Source organism: Zea mays, chromosome 1, assembly GCF_902167145.1.
Source record: "Zea mays cultivar B73 chromosome 1, Zm-B73-REFERENCE-NAM-5.0, whole genome shotgun sequence".
Classification (NCBI taxonomy): domain Eukaryota; kingdom Viridiplantae; phylum Streptophyta; class Magnoliopsida; order Poales; family Poaceae; genus Zea; species Zea mays.
Window position 1 is genome coordinate 30064400 of NC_050096.1, and position 23174 is coordinate 30087573.

General features: G+C 44.1%; 2 protein-coding genes across 3 annotated transcripts; both read left to right on the top strand.

Moving 5' to 3' along the window:
• Nucleotides 1-340: 340 nt before the first annotated feature.
• Nucleotides 341-2312, top strand: LOC100275133 (uncharacterized). Its single transcript, NM_001149302.1, has 5 exons — nucleotides 341-538; nucleotides 750-891; nucleotides 1441-1694; nucleotides 1945-1993; nucleotides 2069-2312. The coding sequence occupies exons 1-5, from the start codon at nucleotides 412-414 to the stop codon at nucleotides 2088-2090; spliced, it is 594 nt and encodes a 197-aa protein (NP_001142774.1). The 5' UTR covers nucleotides 341-411; the 3' UTR covers nucleotides 2091-2312.
• Nucleotides 2313-6586: 4274 nt separating this feature from the next.
• On the top strand, nucleotides 6587-22802 carry LOC103644524 (transcription factor bHLH18). 2 transcript variants are annotated; one of them, XM_020545754.1, is made up of 7 exons: nucleotides 6587-6857; nucleotides 6954-7013; nucleotides 7103-7597; nucleotides 21781-21875; nucleotides 21942-22149; nucleotides 22376-22436; nucleotides 22568-22802. In XM_020545754.1, the coding sequence occupies exons 2-7, from the start codon at nucleotides 6978-6980 to the stop codon at nucleotides 22579-22581; spliced, it is 909 nt and encodes a 302-aa protein (XP_020401343.1). In that variant the 5' UTR covers nucleotides 6587-6857; nucleotides 6954-6977; the 3' UTR covers nucleotides 22582-22802. The 2 variants fall into 2 exon arrangements, with proteins under 2 accessions (XP_020401343.1, XP_020401340.1); XM_020545751.1 differs by having other exon boundaries at nucleotides 6588-6857; nucleotides 21781-22149.
• The last annotated feature ends 372 nt before the right edge of the window (nucleotides 22803-23174 follow it).

Consider the following 23174-nt stretch of genomic DNA (forward strand, 5'->3'; position numbering starts at 1 on the left):
TGCTTGTTATTTATTTACCTTTGGAATGATTTTTTATTGCTTATAATTGATTTTTTAGATATTTAACAAATATTTCTTATTAAATAAAAATCCTAGTAAATTAATAATATAATTATTAGTCCCAAAAATAAATATTTTATTTATAAATAGTTTTGGGTTAATTGTTATAAATTTTGTGGTTATTTAAATTATATTTTGAAATTAGAAAGGAATTAGAAAAGAAATAAAAAAACTAACCTAACCTAACCTAGCCGGCCCACCAGGTCCCATGAAACCGGCCATGCCCCTAGCCGGCCCACCAGGTCCCATGAAACCGGCCATGCCCCCAACCCTAGCCGCCACTACCCTGCTCCCTCTCCCAAGCCACCGCCACTCCTTCTCCCTCTTGCGCAACCAGAGCGCACAAACCCAATGCGGCGCCGGCCCCTCCTCCCTCTTGCGCAATTTGGCTGTGTGGCCACGGACTATCAAGAACAGGCAGTGGATCCTGACCCCTTTTTCTCTCATTCCAGCAGCAGCGGTGGAGAAGATCCTGCAGGTAGTGCAGCAGTGAGGCGGTGGATCTCCAGACAGTGCAGCAGTTGGGTGGCAGGTGGAGCAGCCCCAGCCAGTTTCGTTTCTAGTGGGGAGCGTGTTGTGCTGGTGTGAGATCTGGGCGGGGCCTTTGTTATCCGGTTTGAAACCACGTTTTCGGGCTTCGAATTTTGCGGTCCCTTATCCGGATGTTTTTTTTGGGTTCCCGTTCTCAGGCGAGGTCGAGCAGCAGAGGACGCCGGCGACAACTAACTTGCTCTCCGGAGCGGAGGGCGAGGAGGTCGAAAGGAGGAAGGAGACCATGGAGCTGTTCCCGCAGAGCGTCGGGTTCAGCATCAAGGATGCTGCTGCCCCTAGGTGCGTACCACTGCTGCTTCACATCATCTAAATCCATTTCGATTTTGGTTTGCGCAACAGTTGTTACGTAGTAGCACAGCAGAACTCAAGCCTAGCTAGCTGTCTTATGTCTCCTGGACAAAAGGCCAAGCAATTTGACTTTGTAACATAGAGATCTGAGTTTAATGAGTGTTTATAGGTGGAAGTGGAACATGTGGTATAAAATCTAGTTGAGCCGGATGGCAAATGACAGAGCATGTTATTACGTATGTGTAAAGCTAAAGCATCCCTTGCTGTTCAGTCTGTGTTGGTATTCCTTGGTCAAAGCTGTATCTTTGTAATCTTAAGAAGTTACCGCCTTTGCTAAAACACCGTGTTCTGCAAGGTAACACTGTTTCCTTTTATCAGGCAAAGCAACCAACATGCTCAGAGATTGTACCTAATGTTTATCATTAACTGCCAAGGATTATTAACAGGAAAAAAAAAACAGAGTGGATAATTGATTGGCTAAGCTGAAGTAGCCTACTACATGCACTGTTCCTTAGTGTTCTTCTCTGTAATATTTGTCAGGGAGGAGCAAGGAGATAAAGAGAAGCCTAAGCAGCTCACAATCTTCTATGGCGGGAAGGTGCTGGTATTTGACGATTTCCCCGCCGACAAGGCAAAGGATCTGATGCAGCTGGCCAGCAAGGGCAGCCCAGTGGTACAGAACGTTGTTTTGCCTCAACCCTCTGCAGCTGCTGCTGTCAGTACTGACAAGGCCGTGCTGGACCCGGTCATCAGCTTGGCCGCTGCTAAGAAGCCTGCTCGCACAAATGCTTCTGGTATAAACACTCTCCCTCTGGCCAGCTGGGGTATTTATTGAGTTAGCATCTCTAAAATATTACATTTAAGTTAGCATCTCTAAAATATTACATGATATTTATTGAGTTTTTTATATGTCTTATAAGTTTTCCCAATTATTTCTAAACCAACCTATAGCTTATGTTTTGATCTACATGCTCACTAAATATATTTGATATCTTTTCAGCGACAAGAAAATTATAACCAAGTGCAATTGTTTTTTTAAAGCAGATGCATTACATCAAGAAAAAGATTTAGTGAAACTGTTTAGAAAGCTATTGTAAGTACATATTTACCTTTTTCCCTTCATTTTCGACTTATGTTACGCTAGACTAAGTTTTAATCTTGATGCTAGGATGATATTGATGCTCGGATGATATGGAAGCAACGATAGCAGTACCAGTTGAAGATGGACAGTTTGCGAAGTCTTCTACATAAATTTCACATGTCTTGCTTTTGTGACTGATCAGCTCTGGAGTAGCTAGAGTGATGTAGTTGTGGGCTTTTGAACAATAGCTGGAGTGATATGAAACATTAGTGATGTAGTTGTGGGCTTTATAATTGTGAATGATATTAGTAAATGATCTAGTTGTGAATGATATTATAATTGTGATGCTTTTGTGAATATATAATTGTGGTGCTTTTGTGTTTATGTGATGGATCTATGACTGTGGTATACTGATTAACTGTGTATGTCTTTATGATTTGTGTATAAAAATCTGTGATTTGTGGTGCTTAATTAAATGTATATTTTTATTAATAACAACTGTAAAAAGGACGACTTTCTGTTGGTTGCTAAATGTATAGTATGACGACTTACGGTTGGTTGCTAAATCTATAGTACAGCAACCCACGGTTGGTCGCTAAATATACAATATTAGCAACGGACGGTCGGTCGCTAAAAAGATGTCGGTCGCTAAAGCCTTTAGCGACGGCACTTACAGCGACCATCCTTATGGGTCGCTAAAAGTTTTTAGCGACCAACCGTAGGTCGCTGAAGGCCGTTTTAGCAACCAACCGTAGGTCGCTGTAAGTGAACCGTCGTGTAGTGTATGTCGTAGTCGTTCACATCATATGCTCATCCTCAATGAACATGTTGTGCAGAATGATACATACACATATGATCACACCGAGTGCTTGGTGGGAATAGAGTAATGACCTAGACTAGCGAGACTATAGAAGTGAGTCTTAAGACACCAAATGCTCTTTGCATCCTTATGCACGCCCTCCTGGCACACAACAAACGTCTGCTGCTTCAGAGTACATGAGAGAGAAATGGCCTTCATAAATACTAGCCATCGGGAGTAGATGCCATTAGCGAGGTAGTACCCTTGGTTATAGTCATATCTATTAACCGGAAGTTCACATTTGGTGTTTCTCCCTTGAACACGTCAGCGAACAATGCTGATTGATTTAGCATGTTGTTGTGGTTGTTCGACGCTGCTATCCTAAAACAAGGAATGCCAAATCCATAAATTATATGAGGCAACTACCTTGAGCATAATGGTCAGGGATCCAATGTCTCTATAGTAAACTACTCTTTTCATCTAACATGATATTTCCTCCACTTTTAATGCATATAATCTATATTTCCTATCATACAAGGAAATCCCCTCTTCTCGTCTTCTAAAAACATCTAAGATCGTCAACAATGGATGATGACTATAGTTCTCACCAAAACATGAAATGACACCTCTACATAAATATTCAAGGTACTCTAAGGTCGAGCTTTTCCCTATTTAGATATACTCATCAATGGAGTTAGCAATGTTACCGTAGATGAATATGCGGAGAACATGATGCATTTTTGGTCGGGAGGGGAACTATTGTAGTTGAGTGCAACGCGTCTAAGTGTAAAATAGAGGAAATGCTCATCCAACCTCTCCAAGATTTTGAAAAAGAGATTCTTCCGTATGTGATATCTTCAACGAAAATAAAGAGAAGGGTAGATGCATGGGTCATTGAATAAGTCTTGCATCGGTTGGTTGTGAGCAACTTTACGATCTTGGTCGATGTAGCTTTGATATTGCTTCCTTCTCTTTTCTATTCTTGAAGACTTGGAGGCAAGCTTCATTTTCGTATCCATCATATTTTTATGCGCTTATAGAATACCTAGTGTTCGGTCATCTCAACATTGGAGTCTGAGAAATACATGGTGAAAGTGGTTTCATGGAGTAAAAAAGGGAGTGTGAGCAGTGAAATATGACGTGGTAGTAGCTAAATGGATACCGGAAGTGTGAATGAATCAAAGCACCCCTCTATTTGTAGGCCAGATCCCATTTTTTTGGAATTTTAGACTTTAAATGGTTATAAATAGCTAGCTATGTGGACCAATCAGAATGCACTATGTTGCTAAAGTCGACCGGTACCAACTAGTTCAGATTGATACCATGAATCAATCAAGGTTGGTCACGTCAAATCGATCGGTCTGTATTGACCGAACCATTCAACACGCCAGCTGATATCGTTGATCAGTAATGACTGACGCTGGTTCCAATGTGGTTGTACCGACTGGTCACCAAATCTACCGATCGACTGTCTTAATCGACCGGTGTTAGAGTCGGCGTGGTTGGTATCAACCGCCTGTATGCTCATGTTAGAGCAAGGTTGGTCATGTCAGTACTAGTGACCGCTATTTATCGAGGTTAGATCAGGGGTGGATCTAGGAAAAAATAGAAGTGAGGATATACATATAAGGACGACCACCAAAATATCAAAATATCATAATAGAGACATTTGAGTTAAGGTCTCCTTTAGAAAACATAGGAAACGAGAAAATTTCCCTCAATCCAAAGAAGGTCTGAACCGAGGAAAAAATCTTACGTCTAGTTTGGTTCATTGGAATTGAAATCCATTCTAATAATAGTAAGACATATACCAATTAAGCTAATTCAGTTTTATGCAAAATATATATGTATACTATTATTAGCAAGATATCGGAAATATTTATATGCAACATTTTTACTATAAGGGAGGGAGTCGAAGAGCGTCCTATAAATTAAAGAATACAAACAAATTCTACTAATACATAAAATCATTTCCCATCCTCCACTCAATGATTTTGAGATAGACTTATATGTGAACTTTGGAAAGTGGTGGAAAGTCAAATTTTAAGCTAAATAGGTTACTTTATTAAGTGAATTTCAATTCCGGATCCAAACGCCTAATTATAATAAAAATCCAGATTGTACTACTAGAAATGAGCATATGACCGAGACCCTCTCACCCCAACGATGGTCCGCCCCTAATTAGATCCAGCCTTAAAGCGAAGTAATTGCTTGATTAGGTGAAGTTATTCTATTAAGGGGGTGTTTGAATGCACTAGAGCTAATAGTTAGTGACTAAAATTAGTTGGAGACATCCAAACACTTTAGCTAATAGTTCAACTATTACCTATTTTTAGTAAATTAGTTAATAGTTAGCTATCTATTTGTTAGCTAGCTAACTCTACTAGCAATTTTTAAGGGGTGTTTGGTTTCTAGAGACTAATGTTTAGTCCCTTCATTTTATTCCATTTTAGTATATAAATTGACAAATATAGAAACTAAAATAGAGTTTTAGTTTCTATATTTGATTACTTTGTAACTAAAGTGGAATAAAATGTAGGGACTAAAAATTAGTCCCTAGAAACCAAACATGGCCTTAGGGGGTGTTTGGTTTCTAGGGACTAATTTTTAGTCCCTCCATTTTATTCTATTTTAGTCCCAAAATTACTAAATATAGAAACTAAAACTCTATTTTAGTTTCCCTATTTATCAATTTATGAACTAAAATGAAATAAAGTGGAGGGACTAAAGTTTAGTCCCTATAAACCAAACACCCCTTTAGTCAACTAACTATTAGCTATATTGCATTCAAACACTCCCTAGGTCCTATATATATAGTTTACTTTGTTTGCTCCACCCTCTCCACATGAGAAGGTGGCAACGCTTGGATCAGATTTGTGAGCTTTTGGCCATATGCCTATGCACACAGCCTTATTTTTTATGTTATTATTTGTGTAGCACTTGCATCTGCTATAGCTAGTACAATGCGACAACATAATATATAATTAATCAATTAGCCAGTGTGAGCCTCATCCGCAGGACGAAGACAAACAATGGACTCTTTTGTTTTTCCTTTATGCTTTTCTTCAGATTTTCTTCGGATTGGACTCAGGAGGCAGTTGGCTCTTGAGCAATCGCTATTTGTACTTTTGATTTGAATCCCCTTTCTTGGGATTTGCTTCGATCTGCAGCCTAAAACTTGCAGGTTCAGCATAAAAACCGTACGCCATTATCACATGCATGGATATCCTAACTAAACAGTTGGCGACACTAGTGCAATATATTGGACGTAAACTAATTAAAGTTCAGAAATTTCACTCGCCTCCAACAACCGATGCTACACACATCCTTACAAAACTGTCACCATCGCAGGGTACCTACTGTGGCTCACAATATGGTTCAACAAAGCTAAATGCATGTTCGTGAAAGCTATTTGTTACAAACTACGCTTTAACTATCAAGTACAGTAATTAATTTCGAGTTGAGGGAGATAGAGATAGACTACATCAAACAATCAGTTACGTTGAGATATACACCACTTCATTTTGGATAGAGTGATTCATCAAACCAAACACCTCAAACACCTCAATAGTTCCTAGCAGAGTGTCACTGTCGCCCAACCTACTGAATCTTGTGACAGGCTCCGCTGAGCTATACATGGCCAAAGACTTGTTTATACCAACTTGGCGCAGCATATACATCACTTATTTTCTTAGCAAAAAGAAGATAATGCGAGATCCTGGCGGATCAGAGCAGTGATGCATGTCAACAAAAGCAGATAGAGGAATAAAACGCGTTGGCAAGAAAAAAAAAGAAAAAAAGGAACGCGTGTGCAGATCCAACCATGCAATCGTGCAAAGTGTTGCTAGCGTAGCAAGTCGTTGCCTTTTCTGAGGAACGCAAGGAGCACGTGAACGCCTTCTTCAGAACAGTAAAGGGTAATTCACACCACCAGGCCTGTATAAAAGCATCACCAGGAGAGAAAGAGTCTTCAAGAAGTTTGGAACTTGGAGGAGCTTGGAGGAGGAACTGTATAAAAGCATCACTGGGAACTTGGAGGAGGAAGCAAGTCATATTAACAGAAGGGAAAAAACAGAGGTGTGTTCAGTTTTTTTTATCTCGTAAAAGGAGTTCTTTTGAATATTGCTAGTTTCTTTTTGCTGATCCGTAGTTCTTGCTCTTCTCCCTTCTTAGTGATTTGGAAGATCTATCGGGGTGATGGATGAACTCAACAAATGGCGGCATTTGCATCCGGTAAGACTGCTAAGAACTAGCACGAGACCTGAAAACTAGCTTGAGTGCTTCGATCTAATCCTTGGTTCTTGCAATGGCGGCCCTTTCAGGACCCTGAGGACGAGCTAGCATACATGTACAGGCAGCAAGAAGAAGATCATGCCGGGATGCAACAGCAACATCACCATTTCGCTGAGCGGCTGCCCGAGCAGCAGCAGTACTACACACCACCACCACCGGTAGCGCCGCCTACGTCCTCTAGCCCCTTCCTTCCTCGTCTTCACCACACCTCCAATTTCCCGGGCTTTGGGGACCCGGCAGTACCACCTCGGCTGCCGTTCCGGCCGGCCAAGAATGAGCCAGGGCAGCCGTCATCATCGAGCAATCGCATCCTCTCCTTCGGCGGGCAGCCTCCTAGCACGCTCAACTTCTCAGGAGGTGATTGGACGGAAGCCGGCGTTGAAGCGGTGCAGCAGATGCCGCCGGATAGGCGGAGCCGGACGCACTGGAACACGCAGGAGCATGTCATCGCCGAGCGCAAGCGGCGCGAGAAGATGCAGCAGCAGTTCGTGACGCTGGCCACCATCGTCCCCGACCTCACCAAGGTAATGCATATATCTTGCCTGGTCGTGCTCTAATCCAAACATGCTGTCGGGAATCGGGATTGGATCTGTGATATGAGTGGATTCTCCGACTGAGCTCCCATGATACCTTAAATATATAGATTGCGAAAGGATAATTCATTTCATATAAATCGAAACTGAAGTATCACATGAGAGGCGGCGATAGATGCGTGGGAATAGACCTAAAATTAGCCACCGGAGAGGGTGGCACGCAGTCGAATAGAAACATCGCACGACGATGTCATCCGGCGGCTCCGGCTAGCGGCAGCTTGTGGTGGAGCGCGAGTGCGTGAGGAGGTGCCTGTGAGCAGGACGGCAGTGCGTCCAAGGTCCATTGCTGCAGTGTAGATTTGGCCGCCGCATTTTGGGTCCGGGTCCGGCTGACATAAGTTGTCTGTTGAAGTATCATTTCATTCCTAACTCGTACAACAACCACATAAATACCTATAGTTCAAATGTTTTACCAGTCACATATATCTCAGAAATGTCCCGTATGAACTATAGCCATGACATAAAGTCATACAGATTACATAAAATAGAATCTTCAAATGCCACCACATTCGGATTATTGGAGTTTTTGCTACTACCTCTAGAAGGGTCACCGGAGATTACTGTTCGAACCGGTTTTGAGCCGGCGGACAGTCCGGCCCTGAGGCCGGACGGTCCGCGGTCCGGACGGTCCGCGCCTGTGGGCCGGACGGTCCGCGCGTGCGCAGAACAGATTAGGGTTCCGAGTTTTGTGCTACGGTTGTTAGCTATATTCGCGGGATTAGCTCGGAATCAGTTGTGTAAAGGGTCCAGCCCCTCCTCTATAAATAGAGAGGTCTACGGCCGATTTGTAATCATCAACAATCAAATCAATACAACTTTTATTCGCATTTTATCCTAGGAGTAGTTCTAGTCTAGTTTAGGTTTAGCCTCCCAATCCCCAAATTCTTCGCCTCTCCTCGACTCTACGTCGATTAGAGGAGTCTAGGTCGGCCGGCCCGAGCCTAGACACCACCTAGGATCTCTCCTCCCCGACGGGGTCCCTCCCAGGAGCGAGATCCAGGCGCCGCCGGCGACTTCCGCCGCCTCTGCGTACGCGCGGACCGTCCGGCCGCCAGGGCGCGGACCGTCCGGCCGTCAGGCAGAGAAGCCCTAGCCGCGCACTAGGCTGCGGACCGTCCGGCCCCAGGCCGCGGACAGTCCGCCCCTGCGCAGAGAGTACCACCGCGCCTCGCACCAGGCCGCGGACCGTCCGGCCCCGCGCGCGGACCGTCCGCCCCTGTGCAGAGAGCACCGCCGCCGGTTCTTCTTGAGTATTTGGCGCTCCGAAAAGGCGTCAACATACTTTTTGGCGACTCCGCTGGGGAAAAAACACCTAAGCTCATCAAATCGGCCCTCAATGGCCGGTTCAAGGGAAAGCTCTGATATTTCTCCAAGCAACATCATAGAGCCGACTTGGGAAACCTTGCCGGCTGACGAGCAGCTCCAGTTCGAGGAACACAAGGAGCGGATGATCCAGGAGGCGAAAACAAAGTTCTTGGCCAACTTCAAAGTGGACAGGAACAACAAGGTCGTCCGACATCGGGCGACGGATCCGGCTTCGCTCCAACCCACGCCAGATATCCCCAATGTAAGTAATACCAACGATCTGCACTCTCTTAGAAATTATGTAGAAGATCAGCGTGAACAAATGCAGAACATCATAGGGGGTATGCAAAGCGATCTTAAGAGACTAGTGCGTGCATTTGATAAATCTAGTATCACATATTTTCCGTCGCACGAGGTTGAGTTAGGAGGTAACACGCGTAACACATCGGCTACAGGTTGGCACGACCAGTCACAACCCCTTTATGGGATGCCGATGGACACATACCCTGAGCAACCGCAAATCGGCAGCAAATCAGCCGATTTGCGCATGACCGGACCGTCCGCACGTGAGCGCGGACCGTCCGGACCAACAACAGTCGGGCCGATTTTTAATGAGTTACCTAGATATGCGCCCGAACCACCACACACAACACAGAATCTAAACTACCCAGGCGGACCGTCCGCATGCAACGACGGACGGGCCGCACATAATCAAGGACGGTCCGGGCCAATGACCGGACAGTCCGCACATGAGTCTTTTGAGGAGGATTATTACTTGAATCCTCGCCCGCCCCAGCAACACTTCCCATCACACTATGCAATGCACCAGCCCATTAATTCAGGATCCAGAGCCCAGGAAAGCTTTTCGGCCCCACCTAGAAGGCCGGAAAGAAACGATCAAACCTATGAACCATATATGGCAAATGGAAATGCACCACGTAGCTCATACCAATAGGGGGAACGACAACATACTAATATACAACCAACTCCACCTATGTTTGACCAGAGAGCCGGTGGTCTTGCACCGGCTGCCATTGATATAGTGAGGGAAGAAATAGCCGGGGCGTTCCGAGATAAGCTCGGAGTAAGCATGGTCCCTGGGGGGCAATCATATCGGAAACCTTATGACAGCCGATTTGATCACCACCCATACCCACAGGGAACCAGGATACCCGAATTCACAAAATTTTCGGGTGATCAAGGAAAGAACACACGTGAACACATAGGCCAATTTTTAGCACAATTAGGAGAGTTGGCCGACACAGAGGCATTTCGCGTACGTTTATTTTCATTATCTTTAACAGGAACTGCGTTTGCATGGTACGCTACTTTACCTCCTAATTCCATTTCATCATGGGGGGATTTAGAACAAAAATTTCATGATCATTTTTTCTCCGGTGACTATGAGTTGGATTTGGTAGATTTAGCGTCGTTGCGACAGACAAAAGATGAATCGGTTAATGATTACATCCGGAGATTCCGAGATACAAGAAACCGATGCTTTCAAATTCATTTAGCAGAGAAACAGCTAGTAGGATTAGCCTTTAATGGTCTGCGATATTATTTAAAAGAAAGATTAGAAGGCATCCAATTTTTTACACTAGCACAGTTACACCAGAGAGCTTTGGCTTGCGAAAGCCGGAGCAAAGAAACTGCTAAAACAATGCGTCACAACGTACACATAGTAGAATGCGACCAAAGTAGCTCAGATGACGAATCAGCAGAAGTGTACGCTGCTGAAATGGTTTGGCCAAAGCAGGCCAAATCTTCGGCTTGTGCTTCCTTACAGCCGGTTCAAAAGAAACGACAAGAGGAGGTAAAGTTTACATTTAATGTTGGTAAATGTGATAAAATATTTGATGAGTTACTTAAAAATGGCAATATTAAAATAAATCACACTGTTCCACCCGCCGACGAGCTAAAACGTCGTGCGTACTGCAAGTGGCATAACTCATTTTCTCATGCCACTAATGATTGCAATGTATTTCGGCGACAGATTCAATCGGCCATTAACGAAGGACGATTGAAATTTCAGGAAATGCAGGTGGATACAGAGCCCTTTCCGATGAACATGATTGACTTCGAGGGCAAGAAAGTCTTGGTTCGGCCAAATACAGCCGATAAAGGCAAAGGCAAGGAAACAATCATCGGCAATGCTAAAAGGGCCGATGGAGATTGTAAAGTTGCTTGCAGGAAGGTGGTGGCCGAGAAGACTCCCGATGGAGGGGAGACACTGAAGGTGACCATCACAGCCTCTAACACTGGGGGGCAAGCGCAGACAGGGAGACAGTTGCGGGAACCCGTGGTGCGCATCACGGACAGTCCGCCGTCCCGACGCGGACGGTCCGACGCTTCCCCGGACGGTCCGGGCGACTCTGGCGGACGGTCCGGCCATGCTCAGGACTCGCAGCGACCACGTACCTTCAAACCACGACGACCAGAGATAGGTACGTGGAAAACAAATACATTTAAAGCAGCTGGTCGGTTGATCAAGCCTGGCCCGACTTTCGATCAATTGTTGTCTAAATATGTGAAAAAGAAGGCCGGCCCCAGTGACCGGCCACCGAAGCGACCCCGCTCACCCATTCATGAGCAACGTCAGGTCAGGCCGATTGGACCACTTCACCAATCGGAAGAAATGAAAGGTCCTATTGTACAATTGAGACCTAACATGCCGACATGGACCCCTCCACCCCCTTATCCATCTATGCCATATCCATACACATACTTACCTCCACCATATGTCCCAAATCAAATGTGGGGCATGCCACCATATCCATTTGGGATGCCACAGTACCCCGCCTGGGGGGCACCCCAAACATCCGTTTTTGATAGGTTGGCGCCGCCAGTGCAAGACCGATTGAGCGATGCTGAATCTGGTTACCAGGCACAGGCCCAACAAGATTGCCGGACTACTCGGCCTCCTAGGCCGACCAATCCGGCAGGGGGGCATATGCCTGCAACAAAAAAAGGACATCATCAAAATAGGCACTGCAGATGTTGTCATACAAGAAGATAATAAAGGGCCGATGATTTTCGGCGAATCGGCCAACACAACCGAAAAGGATACGGCTACCATCAAAACAACCGATCCAAAATACTCCATGCCTCGATGGTGCCCAGCGGGATTGACACGATCCCAAAAGAGAAAATTACAGCGCCTAAGAGCAAAGGAGAGCCAGGAGAAAGAGGCGGAAAAGACATTTAATGACACACATCCATTATACCCGCCACCGCAAAAGAAATGGAGACCGAAGACCGTTGAGAAAAAACAAACGACCACAGAAATAGAAAGTCAATCTGCACCAAGCGCGGACCGTCCGGCCCCTACGCGCGGACCGTCCGCCGTTCACCAGGAAGTCTCTGGACAACCTGCACCAGGCGCGGACCGTCCGGCCACCCCACGCGGACCATCCGCCATTCACCAGGAAGCCTCCAACGACACGACAACATCAATGGAAGAGGACGACCTGCTGGGAGAAGACCTGATCGACTACGAGGCTTCTCCAGAACACCCAGGTATGGATGTAAATATTATTACATTTTCTGCCGATTGTACTATCATCGGCGACGATGAACCTGTTGTTGCCCAGTTTGATTTTGGTCCTAAAGAAGCCGCCTTTACTAAACCAAAAGAATCGGTAAATCATTTAAAGCCGCTCTTCGTGCGCGGCCACATTGATGGGATACCGATTGCTAAGATGTTGGTAGATGGAGGGGCGGCTGTAAATCTAATGCCTTATTCATTATACAGAAAATTAGGTAAACAAGATGACGAACTTGTCAAGACCAACATGACCCTCAGCGGTGTTGGAACTGATAGTTCGATCAAAGCCAGGGGAGTCACGTCCGTTGAATTAACCATCGGGACTAAGACCCTTGCTGCTGCATTCTTCGTCGCTGATGTAGAAGGAAATTACAGTTTAATCTTAGGAAGAGATTGGATTCACGCCAATCAATGTATACCTTCTACATTACATCAAATGCTGATACAATGGGTAGGCGATGACATAGAACAAGTACATGCTGATGTATCGGCCTGCATCGCTGTGGCTGATGCCCCTGTACTCTGGACTTACGAGACTGCTACATGTCTCACAGGAGTAGACTTTTCTGATTATCAATTCATAAGTATAGATAAGAAAGGTTTCATTCCTGTAATGCTAGAGCCGATGGAGAATCGGCTAAATCCTAAATAAAGTTAAATGATGAATACACACAAAGTTCATGAGTCTTTGGTCACGGACAGTTCGGCCGCCAAGGCCGGATGGTATGGTCTTTCACAAAAGAGTTCGGACTTTAAGGCCGAACATCTACCACAGCGAAAAGACAGTATTACGGATGATCCGGTCCCCGAGACCGGAAAGTCCGCCATCACGCAAAGATCATCTGATTCCTCTGTGGGAGACATGATAGAGGAATTCAGAGATCTTGATAAACTAGGACAGGGGTTTACATCGGCCGATCCTTTGGAGGAGATTGACATAGGAGATGGTAAAACTCCAAGGCCGACTTTTGTAAACAAGACCCTGGAGACCGATTCTAGAAATGAGATGATCGGTCTATTGAAGGAATATTCAGATTGTTTTGCTTGGAATTACACTGAAATGCCTGGACTAAGCCGAGAAATTGTCGAACATCGGCTGCCTATTAAGCCTGGTTTCAGACCTTTCAAGCAGAAAGCTAGATCATTTCGTCCAGATCTTCTCCCACGAATCAAGGACGAAATCCACCGGCTGCTAGAAGCTAATTTTATTAGACCTTGCAGATACGCAGAGTGGGTCTCCAATATTGTGCCGGTGGAGAAGAAGGAGTCAGGTAAGCTTAGAGTATGCATTGATTTTCGTAATTTAAATAAAGCAACTCCTAAGGATGAATATCCCATGCCCATAGCCGATACATTAATCAATAATGCATCAGGAAATAGGATTATTAGCTTCCTTGATGGTAATGCCGGATATAATCAGATTTTCATGGCCGAAGAAGATGCGTCTAAAATGGCCTTTATATGTCCAGGCTTCATTGGTTTATTTGAATGGGTTGTCATGACATTCGGTCTTAAAAATGCTGGTGCTACTTATCAGAGGGCTATGAATCTGATCTTCCATGAGTTGTTAGGAAACACTGTGGAAGTCTACATTGATGATATTGTAGTCAAATCGGCTGAGTTTAGTTCTCATATAGCTGATTTGCGCAAAGCCTTTGATAAAATGCGTTGGTATGGTTTAAAAATGAACCCACGTAAATGTGCTTTTGGAGTGTCGGCTGGTAAGTTTTTAGGATTTGTCATCCATGAACATGGTATAGAAATAGACCCTGACCGAATCAAGTCTATTCGGAATGTGGGGCCTCCGACGTGTAAGGTCGAAGTGCAGAGGTTTCTTGGCAAGGTGAATTATTTACGAAGGTTTATTTCTAACTTAGCCGGGAAGATCGATGCCTTCACCCCTATCCTTCGGCTTAAGAATGATGCTGAATTCACTTGGGGGGCAGAGCAGCAGAAAGCATTTGATCTCATTAAAAAATACTTGTCTTCGGCTCCCGTGTTAAAAGCACCACAAGTAGGAGCACCATTCAGATTATACATTGCAGCTGAAGACAAGGTTATTGGGGCTGTTCTGACACAAGAAACTGAGGGGAAGGAGCATGTGGTGACATATCTAAGCCGAAGGTTGGTGGATGCTGAAACAAGGTACACTTTTATTGAAAAGTTATGCTTATGCTTGTTTTATGCATGCACCAAATGTAGATGTTATTTACTGTCTAGTCGTTGCACTGTTTCTGGTCAAGTCGATGTAATCAAGTACATGTTGCATAACCCAATTATGAGTGGTAGAATTGGTAAGTGGGCTTATGCACTCATAGAATATGACTTGGCTTATGAACCATTGAAATCTATGAAAGGCCAAGTCATAGCAGATTTTATTGTAGAACATCGGGTTAATGATATTCATGAACTAGACATATCATACCTCACTATTACTCCTTGGACTTTATATTTTGATGGATCGGTTTGCAATGAAGGGCAAGGAATTGGCATTGTGCTTGTTTCACCAAGTAATGTCTCCTTTGACTTCTCTAGCCGATTGGAAACGTATTGCACTAATAATCAAGCTGAATATGAGGCCCTCCTATTCGGTTTAGAACTGTTAAATGGTATGGGAGTAAAACATGTGAAGGTATTTGGTGATTCTCAGCTGGTTGTCCAACAAGTGTTAGAAGAATATCAATGTCTTGATGGTACTCTAAATAGTTATCTTGAGAAATGTTGGAGCATAATCCATTCTTTTGATGAATTCAGTATTCAGCATATCTCTAGAGTTGAGAATCATAGAGCTAACAACTTGGCACAAGATGCATCGGGTTATCGGATAAAGAGAGGGAAATTTCACAAAACTGAAAATCTGATAACCAGTGCAGAGCCAAATTCCCAGGTCGCGGACCGTCTGCGTGTTGATGCCGGACCGTCCGAGGTTACCAGAAAGGTTCTCTTAATCGATTCGGCTGACAATGAAGCCGATACAAGTGATTGGAGGACACCTATACTTAATTATTTGCAAAATCCCAATATCAGGACAGATAAGAACACTCGGCGAACAGCTTTCAAGTATGTTTTGATGAGTGATGAACTTTACCGCCGAACGGTTAATGATGTCCTGCTTAAGTGCTTGGGCCCAGATGATGCTATATTAGCCATGGCCGAAGTACATGAAGGGATTTGTGGTACCCATCAATCAGCTCCAAAGATGAAGTGGTTGTTGCGAAGGTCTGGTTTTTATTGGCCTAGTATGACAACTGATTGTTTCAAGTACTACAAGGGGTGCCAAGTGTGTCAAAAATTCGGCGACCTACAGTTGGTCCCTGCAGCCGAATTACATCCTATCATCAAGCCTTGGCCATTTAGAGGATGGGGATTAGACTTTATTGGAGAAATTCATCCTTCATCATCAAAGGGGCATCGGTTTGTGTTAGTTGCCACTGACTATTTCACCAAATGGACTGAAGCCGTTGCTCTAAAGAACATGACGCACAAGGAGGTAATTGAGTTCATAACTGAGCATATTATTCATAGATTCGGCATTCCCCAGACCTTGACTACAGATCAAGGTACTTCTTTTATGTCAAAGGAGGTACGTGAATTTGCTGAATTATACAGAATTAAGCTGCTTAATTCGTCTCCATATTATGCTCAGGCCAATGGACAGGCCGAGTCTAGTAATAGGACGTTGATTAATTTGATAAAGAAAAAGGTATCTGATAATCCTAGACATTGGCATAAGATTTTGTCTGAAGCTTTATGGGCTCATAGAATATCTAAGCATAGTGCTACTAAAGTATCTCCTTTTGAGCTTGTCTATGGGCAGGAAGCAGTGTTACCTGTGGAAATAAGTTTGAATGCTGTCAGGTTTGCTAGACAAAATGATCTAACTACTACTGATTATTATAATTCAATGATGGATAATATTGATGAGGTGACCGACAAGAGGATGATAGCTTTGGGAGCAATAGAAAAGGACAAGATCATGGTAGCTAGGGCCTACAACAAGAAGGTCAAAGCAAAATCATTCCAAGTAGGAGACTTGGTGTGGAAGACCATTCTGCCTCTAAGGAATAAAGACCGAAAGTTCGGGAAATGGTCGCCAAGCTGGGAGGGTCCTTATAAAGTGAAACAGGTGATGTTTGGTAACGCTTATTTACTACAAACATTACAAGGCAAGGATTTACCTAAGGCTTTGAATGGGCGTTTCCTCAAACAGTACCATCCTAGTATGTGGCAAGATGCCTAAGAAAACCGATGTGATCACATCGAGTTAGTTGCTTTTGGTTCGCTCAGCTCCACCAAAAGGCAGGGGGCATATGTTCGAACCGGTTTTGAGCCGGCGGACAGTCCGGCCCTGAGGCCGGACGGTCCGCGGTCCGGACGGTCCGCGCCTGTGGGCCGGACGGTCCGCGCGTGCGCAGAACAGATTAGGGTTCCGAGTTTTGTGCTACGGTTGTTAGCTATATTCGCGGGATTAGCTCGGAATCAGTTGTGTAAAGGGTCCAGCCCCCCTCCTCTATAAATAGAGAGGTCTACGGCCGATTTGTAATCATCAACAATCGAATCAATACAACTTTTATTCGCATTTTATCCTAGGAGTAGTTCTAGTCTAGTTTAGGTTTAGCCTCCCAATCCCCAAATTCTTCGCCTCTCCTCGACTCTACGTCGATTAGAGGAGTCTAGGTCGGCCGGCCCGAGCCTAGACACCACCTAGGATCTCTCCTCCCCGACGGGGTCCCTCCCAGGAGCGAGATCCAGGCGCCGCCGGCGACTTCCGCCGCCTCTGCGTACGCGCGGACCGTCCGGCCCCCAGGGCGCGGACCGTCCGGCCGTCAGGCAGAGAAGCCCTAGCCGCGCACTAGGTCGCGGACCGTCCGGCCCCAGGCCGCGGACAGTCCGCCCCTGCGCAGAGAGTACCACCGCGCCTCGCACCAGGCCGCGGACCGTCCGGCCCCGCGCGCGGACCGTCCGCCCCTGTGCAGAGAGCACCGCCGCCGGTTCTTCTTGAGTATTTGGCGCTCCGAAAAGGCGTCAACAATTACATTTACAACTGAAGCCGTAGTTTCCCGAGTCCGGCTACACAGACCAAAATGTGTGTTAGCAACAATTAGATATTGACATGGAAAGATCGAAAATTTACAAATATAACAAGCACCAGCTAAACACACCTCCTCTTAAAGTGCTAGTATATATGAATGTGGAGTATGATAAATCTGCCTTTTGCCAGGATCCGTGTGTGTATTGTACAAATGAGGTCAAATGAGTAAACTCAGTTTGAATCAGTCAAGTTTACATGCAACATACTGAATTTTACTAGTTTGAGTAAGTTTTGATAGAATGCATCAAGCAGGAAAACAAATATCAAAACTTAGTTACAATTAGCCAAATTTAAAAATAGTACTCTATGTTTCGCAAGTTTTAGTGGAATTTTCTAGAACTCATCAAGTAAAAGATCAATTGAGAACTTTGTTTCAATTGACCAAGTTTAGACTTCATCAAACAAGAATACTATATGTGGCTAGTTTGAGTAGGTTTTCCTAGAATTCATCAAGCAAGAGGCCAATTGAGAAAATTTAGTTTGAGTTGACCAAGTTTAGACTTCATCGAGCAAGAATACTATGTTTGGTGACGTTGGATGGACGACAAGGATTAAACATCTATATGCACGTAACATAAAGAGTGTAGAGCATATGTTACATTATCGATGGTGGGTTGAACATGGGGCAACAACACTATGGTAGGGAAGAGCAGGTGGTGGCGCACAATGGCATGCCATGAGAGGGCGGGGTGCGATATGGGCGACACAAGTGATCGAGACAGTGGTGATGCAGGGGGTGCCACGACTACGAGGTGGGTGGGTGCGACGCAGGCGCCACTATCGTGGGAGGGCTGCATGTGGCAAGGGTGGTGTGTGGGCTCACAGCTGCGGGGTGAGTCGACATAGTTGGGTGGGGCACCCCGGCGACGCGACGATGGGGGAGGGGGCCTCGCGACGGGAGCGGGATTGCACGATGTGGCACGATGGGCAGGGGGGAGTGGAGGTGGGGCACACAACAGTGACGTAGGGATAGGCCGGCATAGTGTGGCGGAGATGGGGCTACAACACGACACAGGTGGTGCAGTGTAGTGGGCCGACGATAGTTAGGTCTAATTTTTGTCAGCTAAGCAGTGGGCAACATAAATTTGTTAATTTTATCGACGGCCCTAAAAGCCAAAACAAATTAAATGGATCGATAGACGTTTCTGTTTATCCTGTAGAATACGTGCCTATTTTTTAAAAGGAATATATATTAATATTTACTATCTATATGGATTGGTACAAATATATAAGCATTACACATCTACAGTACTTAAGTCAAATTTCAAAAGGTCTATTTAGCGGCCTAGTTAGAGATTACTTTATTAATCCATTGAATTGTGCATCTATTTACAATTCTACAGCCATTCAAAAATTGTCTCCAACAGACATGTGTTGTTTCAGTGAAGCTAGCTGCAACGCAGTGAGACTTGCAAGTAAAGTCTCTCATGATTAAGGGTGGTAAGAAATGACGATTCAAATGTCTCTTCACAATTTGTTTGAACTCTTAATTAATTTTAGTTAAAATATAATTAAAAATAGAGTCTGATCTTAATCCGATCGGATTCTTAAATTTTATAATATAAAATTTAGAGTCCATTACCATGATCGATGTCTTGAGGTTCTATTCCACCAAGTGACACATTGTTGCGGACTTTCCGGGCACCTCTAAGCTCTAATGCAAGGCGCTGCCCTGCCATAGCCTAACAATAGCCACTAGCTAGAAAACATTTTTGGCCTTGTTTGGATCCTCCTGGCTAATTGTTTGCCAGTCTAATAAGTAGTCGGCAAAGAGTTAGCTAGGAACAATTAGACAACGCATGTTTGGAGTCTTGGCTAATAGATATCTTTTTCTCTTTATAGGATCTATTAACACCTATTAGCAAGGTTAAATGACTAATGGCAAACAGTTTGTCTGCTCTCCGACTAACAATTAGCCAATTTATTAGCCAACTTATTTGGAGACCAAGATACTAAGATTAGTGGACAAACTATTTACCACAAGGATCCAAACATGCCATTAATATAGATGCCCTTGTGACCTTGTCCATGCCATCTTTCCGCCTCTGCCAACGTCTGCTCCCTCAACTCGGCCGCTACAACTACAACCTCAGTATCGACAAGACTGTCTATTGCTCGTGTCATGCATGAACGTTGCATGCATGTGTCGTCCTCGTTTCCTCCATCACTAACATAGGCTCCACCACACGACAAACTACTAGCTGCTAACCTAGCGCATGACCAGCCCAGACCACGACCGGCTACCTGCAACACCACCTCGCGAGGCCATCGCGGTGCACCCTCCTGTTGACTGTGCAGGAACCGAATTATAACTCTACGCATAGGCTCCCTTGTGACTAGTTTGGGAGAAAGAGGCTACCGTGGGAGAGAAAACCCTTCACCACATATAACTAAATTGCTTATTCAAAAGTTACTCCCAGAAATTACTCACCCCATGAGACATGAGAAATGAGGGGATCTCAAGGGATTTAGGTTTCCAAACTAGTCCTTACGGTGCTCCATGCAAGGCATGTTCGATTATTCTTATCACATATAGATTGGGTATGATTGAAATAAATATGAAAGCTTTTAACTTGATTGAGATTTAAACTCACCGAATTCACCTAATCCATATGAATTGAGAGCAAAACGAACAAGTCCTCAAGAGACTATGATTGAGAGCAAAACAAACAAGTTCTCAAGAGATAGAGTCACCGAGCTAATTAGCTAGCGCCTAGAGATTTCAGAGATCTCGATGACACAGTGAGCGATGGCATGACACAGCGCTCCTCGTCGCCTCTTGTGTGCGCTCACTCAAAGAAGACTATGAAGCTTCACCGTCCATGCTCATCACCTTGCTCGGCCGCCTCGCTAATGCTCTAGTACATAGCTCGCAGCAACAATGGTGTACACAGATCCTTCTTCCTCATCATATTCACATCCTAGCTATTTTGTCCCTCCTGCTTCTTTCTTCTCATATTGGGAATGGAAGCTAGTGGTTCGCAACCATAGGCCAAGGTCCGGGATTTGCTTCTAGGTTCCATTCCCATGTTTCTATATAGGCCAAGCCCACCTTCTGTTGTTAGTTTTGTTGTTCTCATGCCAATTTCATTATTGTTGCTCGACTCTTATATATTGCCACCATGATAAGAAATATACTCATTCTTGGTCTTGATTGTTCCATAAACGTAACACTACTTGCACCACAAGATTTACAAGTCTTCCGTAGCATTTATTTGTGAATGCATGAGCTAGTATACCTATTTTTGTAGTTTGGATACATATTTTGTATATTTTTCGACAGTAACAACTACGGTGACATAGAAGATTGAACCGACAACTTAGCAACTATAGTCTGTATAGTCCACCTACTAATAGTTGTTAGAAAGCATTTGGATGTATAACAAAAATATCGAATTGCTTAGGGCCTTTAATTTTGGATCATAATTATATTATTATATTCTACATTATGTATATGATTATTATTACTATATGAACTTTACGTTGTAATAACCATAGTACCTAGATCCTTGATTCGCATGATGCATTATTGTGGAATATTAAACTGCAAGTAGATATAGGGGATGTTTGGATGGCCGCCTAAGCCGCCGCCGCCCGCCACACTTCCCACGCCACCAGTGTGGCGCTCGTTTTGAGCGCCACAGGTGTGGCGCGGCGTGGCCGCCGGCGCGCCGATCCAAACTAGCCCATAATGTCATTTAGTTTGGTGCCACTTTATATAAGGTAGGGACAACTTGGACTTTTCATGATCCATAATATGCAGATTCTAGGTATCATGTGCTTTTATAAGATTGTTGGAATATGATCTTTGATGATAATATTCATTCTATAATCTATCTATTTTAATCACAATCAAATTATTTTAAATGTTTATTATAATCATAATGAATCTAAATAGGTTCTTAATTGGAAGTTGGGTATTGCGGATGGAAAAGGTATTTTATGATTAAAGAAAATAATCCATACTTTGAGACTAGCAAATACTCAATCACTAGCCAAGCCTATCATGTATCAATGGACGATGATGCACATGTAACTTTGAAACATGGACCCAGGTTTGGGACTTGGTGGCTCAAATTATAATAGAACTTACTTATTACAGTATGAGCAAACTTTATGTTTAATATATGATATTCACTGACAAGTTTTAACGACTTGATGACTTTTCAGACAGATAAGATCTCTCTACTAGGGAGCACCATTGAGTATGTGAAGCATCTCGAGGAGAAGGTGAAGGCCCTGGAGGGGCGAAGGGAAAAGAGAACGTATGCGCCCACTGACTTTGAGAGCGAGTGTCATATATCAACTGATACTGACGCCTTATGCTCCAGCGGGAGTGCCTTTGGTGCGGGTGGGTTCAACCCGACAGTTGATGCAAGCGTTCATGGCGACACCGTCCTATTGAAAATATGCTGCAAGGAGAGAAGAGGAGTGCTAGTGATGATCATCTCCGAGCTTGAGAATCAGGGCCTCGCCATGATAAACACCAGTGTTCTACCGTTCACTGAATCGTGCCTCAACATCACCATCACTGCAAAGGCAATGCATTCTCTCTCTCAAGTTTAATCGTCGTGCATGTGGTGTGTTTTTTTGTGAATGACCACTGAGGTGTTGTTTAGATTGGAAATGTCCACACAATAGTTAATTAGTGTATGGTTATCGTTGAGAGCCTGATGGATCGTATACACTTCAAGTATCAGAAGATGATTGCTCATAATTTTTTATGGTATTCAAAAGTTTGACCATTAATTTTGATTTTATGCAGATTGGGGTGGGATTTTCATCAACAATTGAGCTCATAATGAACCTAACAGCAGCTCTTAAAGGTACTTGAGAGTTTATATAGATGGGAGGGGAAATGGGGTAGCGAGAGGGGAATGTAAATCCCTTTTGTTCTTGTTTATCTTGTATTTTCTTTGCACTGAAAGTTACGGTTTTAATTTGTCCCTTTTTATAGGATTTGAGAGTTAGGGGAAGAGTTGAGGGGATATATACCGAGAAGCACGTTTGAACTGAAACACTTGTATAAATCCTCCCTTTTTCATTTGTTTTGTTCATTCATATCTTTCAAAAACACAAACAATAGAACAAGGTTGTTATAATAATTCTAGGTATACCTTCTCAAAATCAGGACAAGCTACATGATCCAAAAATAATAGATGTCGAAACAAATGTATGATAGATTGTGTGAACATGTTGGTTTTTTCTATTGGCTACTACATGTAGAAATATGCCCGAGAGGCAATCTTACACAATTCTAATTAGGGTTCAACTGGGATTAGAGGTTTAATAGGCTGCAACCCATTAACATGCTCTATAAATACATGTGAAGGTAGCTAGGGTTATGTCATCCCACCACACGTGCAAACCCTAGCTATCGCTTTCATCATACCTAGTCATGAGACCCTCGCTGCGAGCGCTGTGCTAGCACACTGGCACACGACGTTGCTTCCCCGTACGTGTGGACTATGTGGACGCGCAGTTGCGACTACTGCACTAACAAAGTGCGAAGGAGGAGACGATCATGATCGGCTACTTCCTCTCTATCGACGTGCGCTTACGTT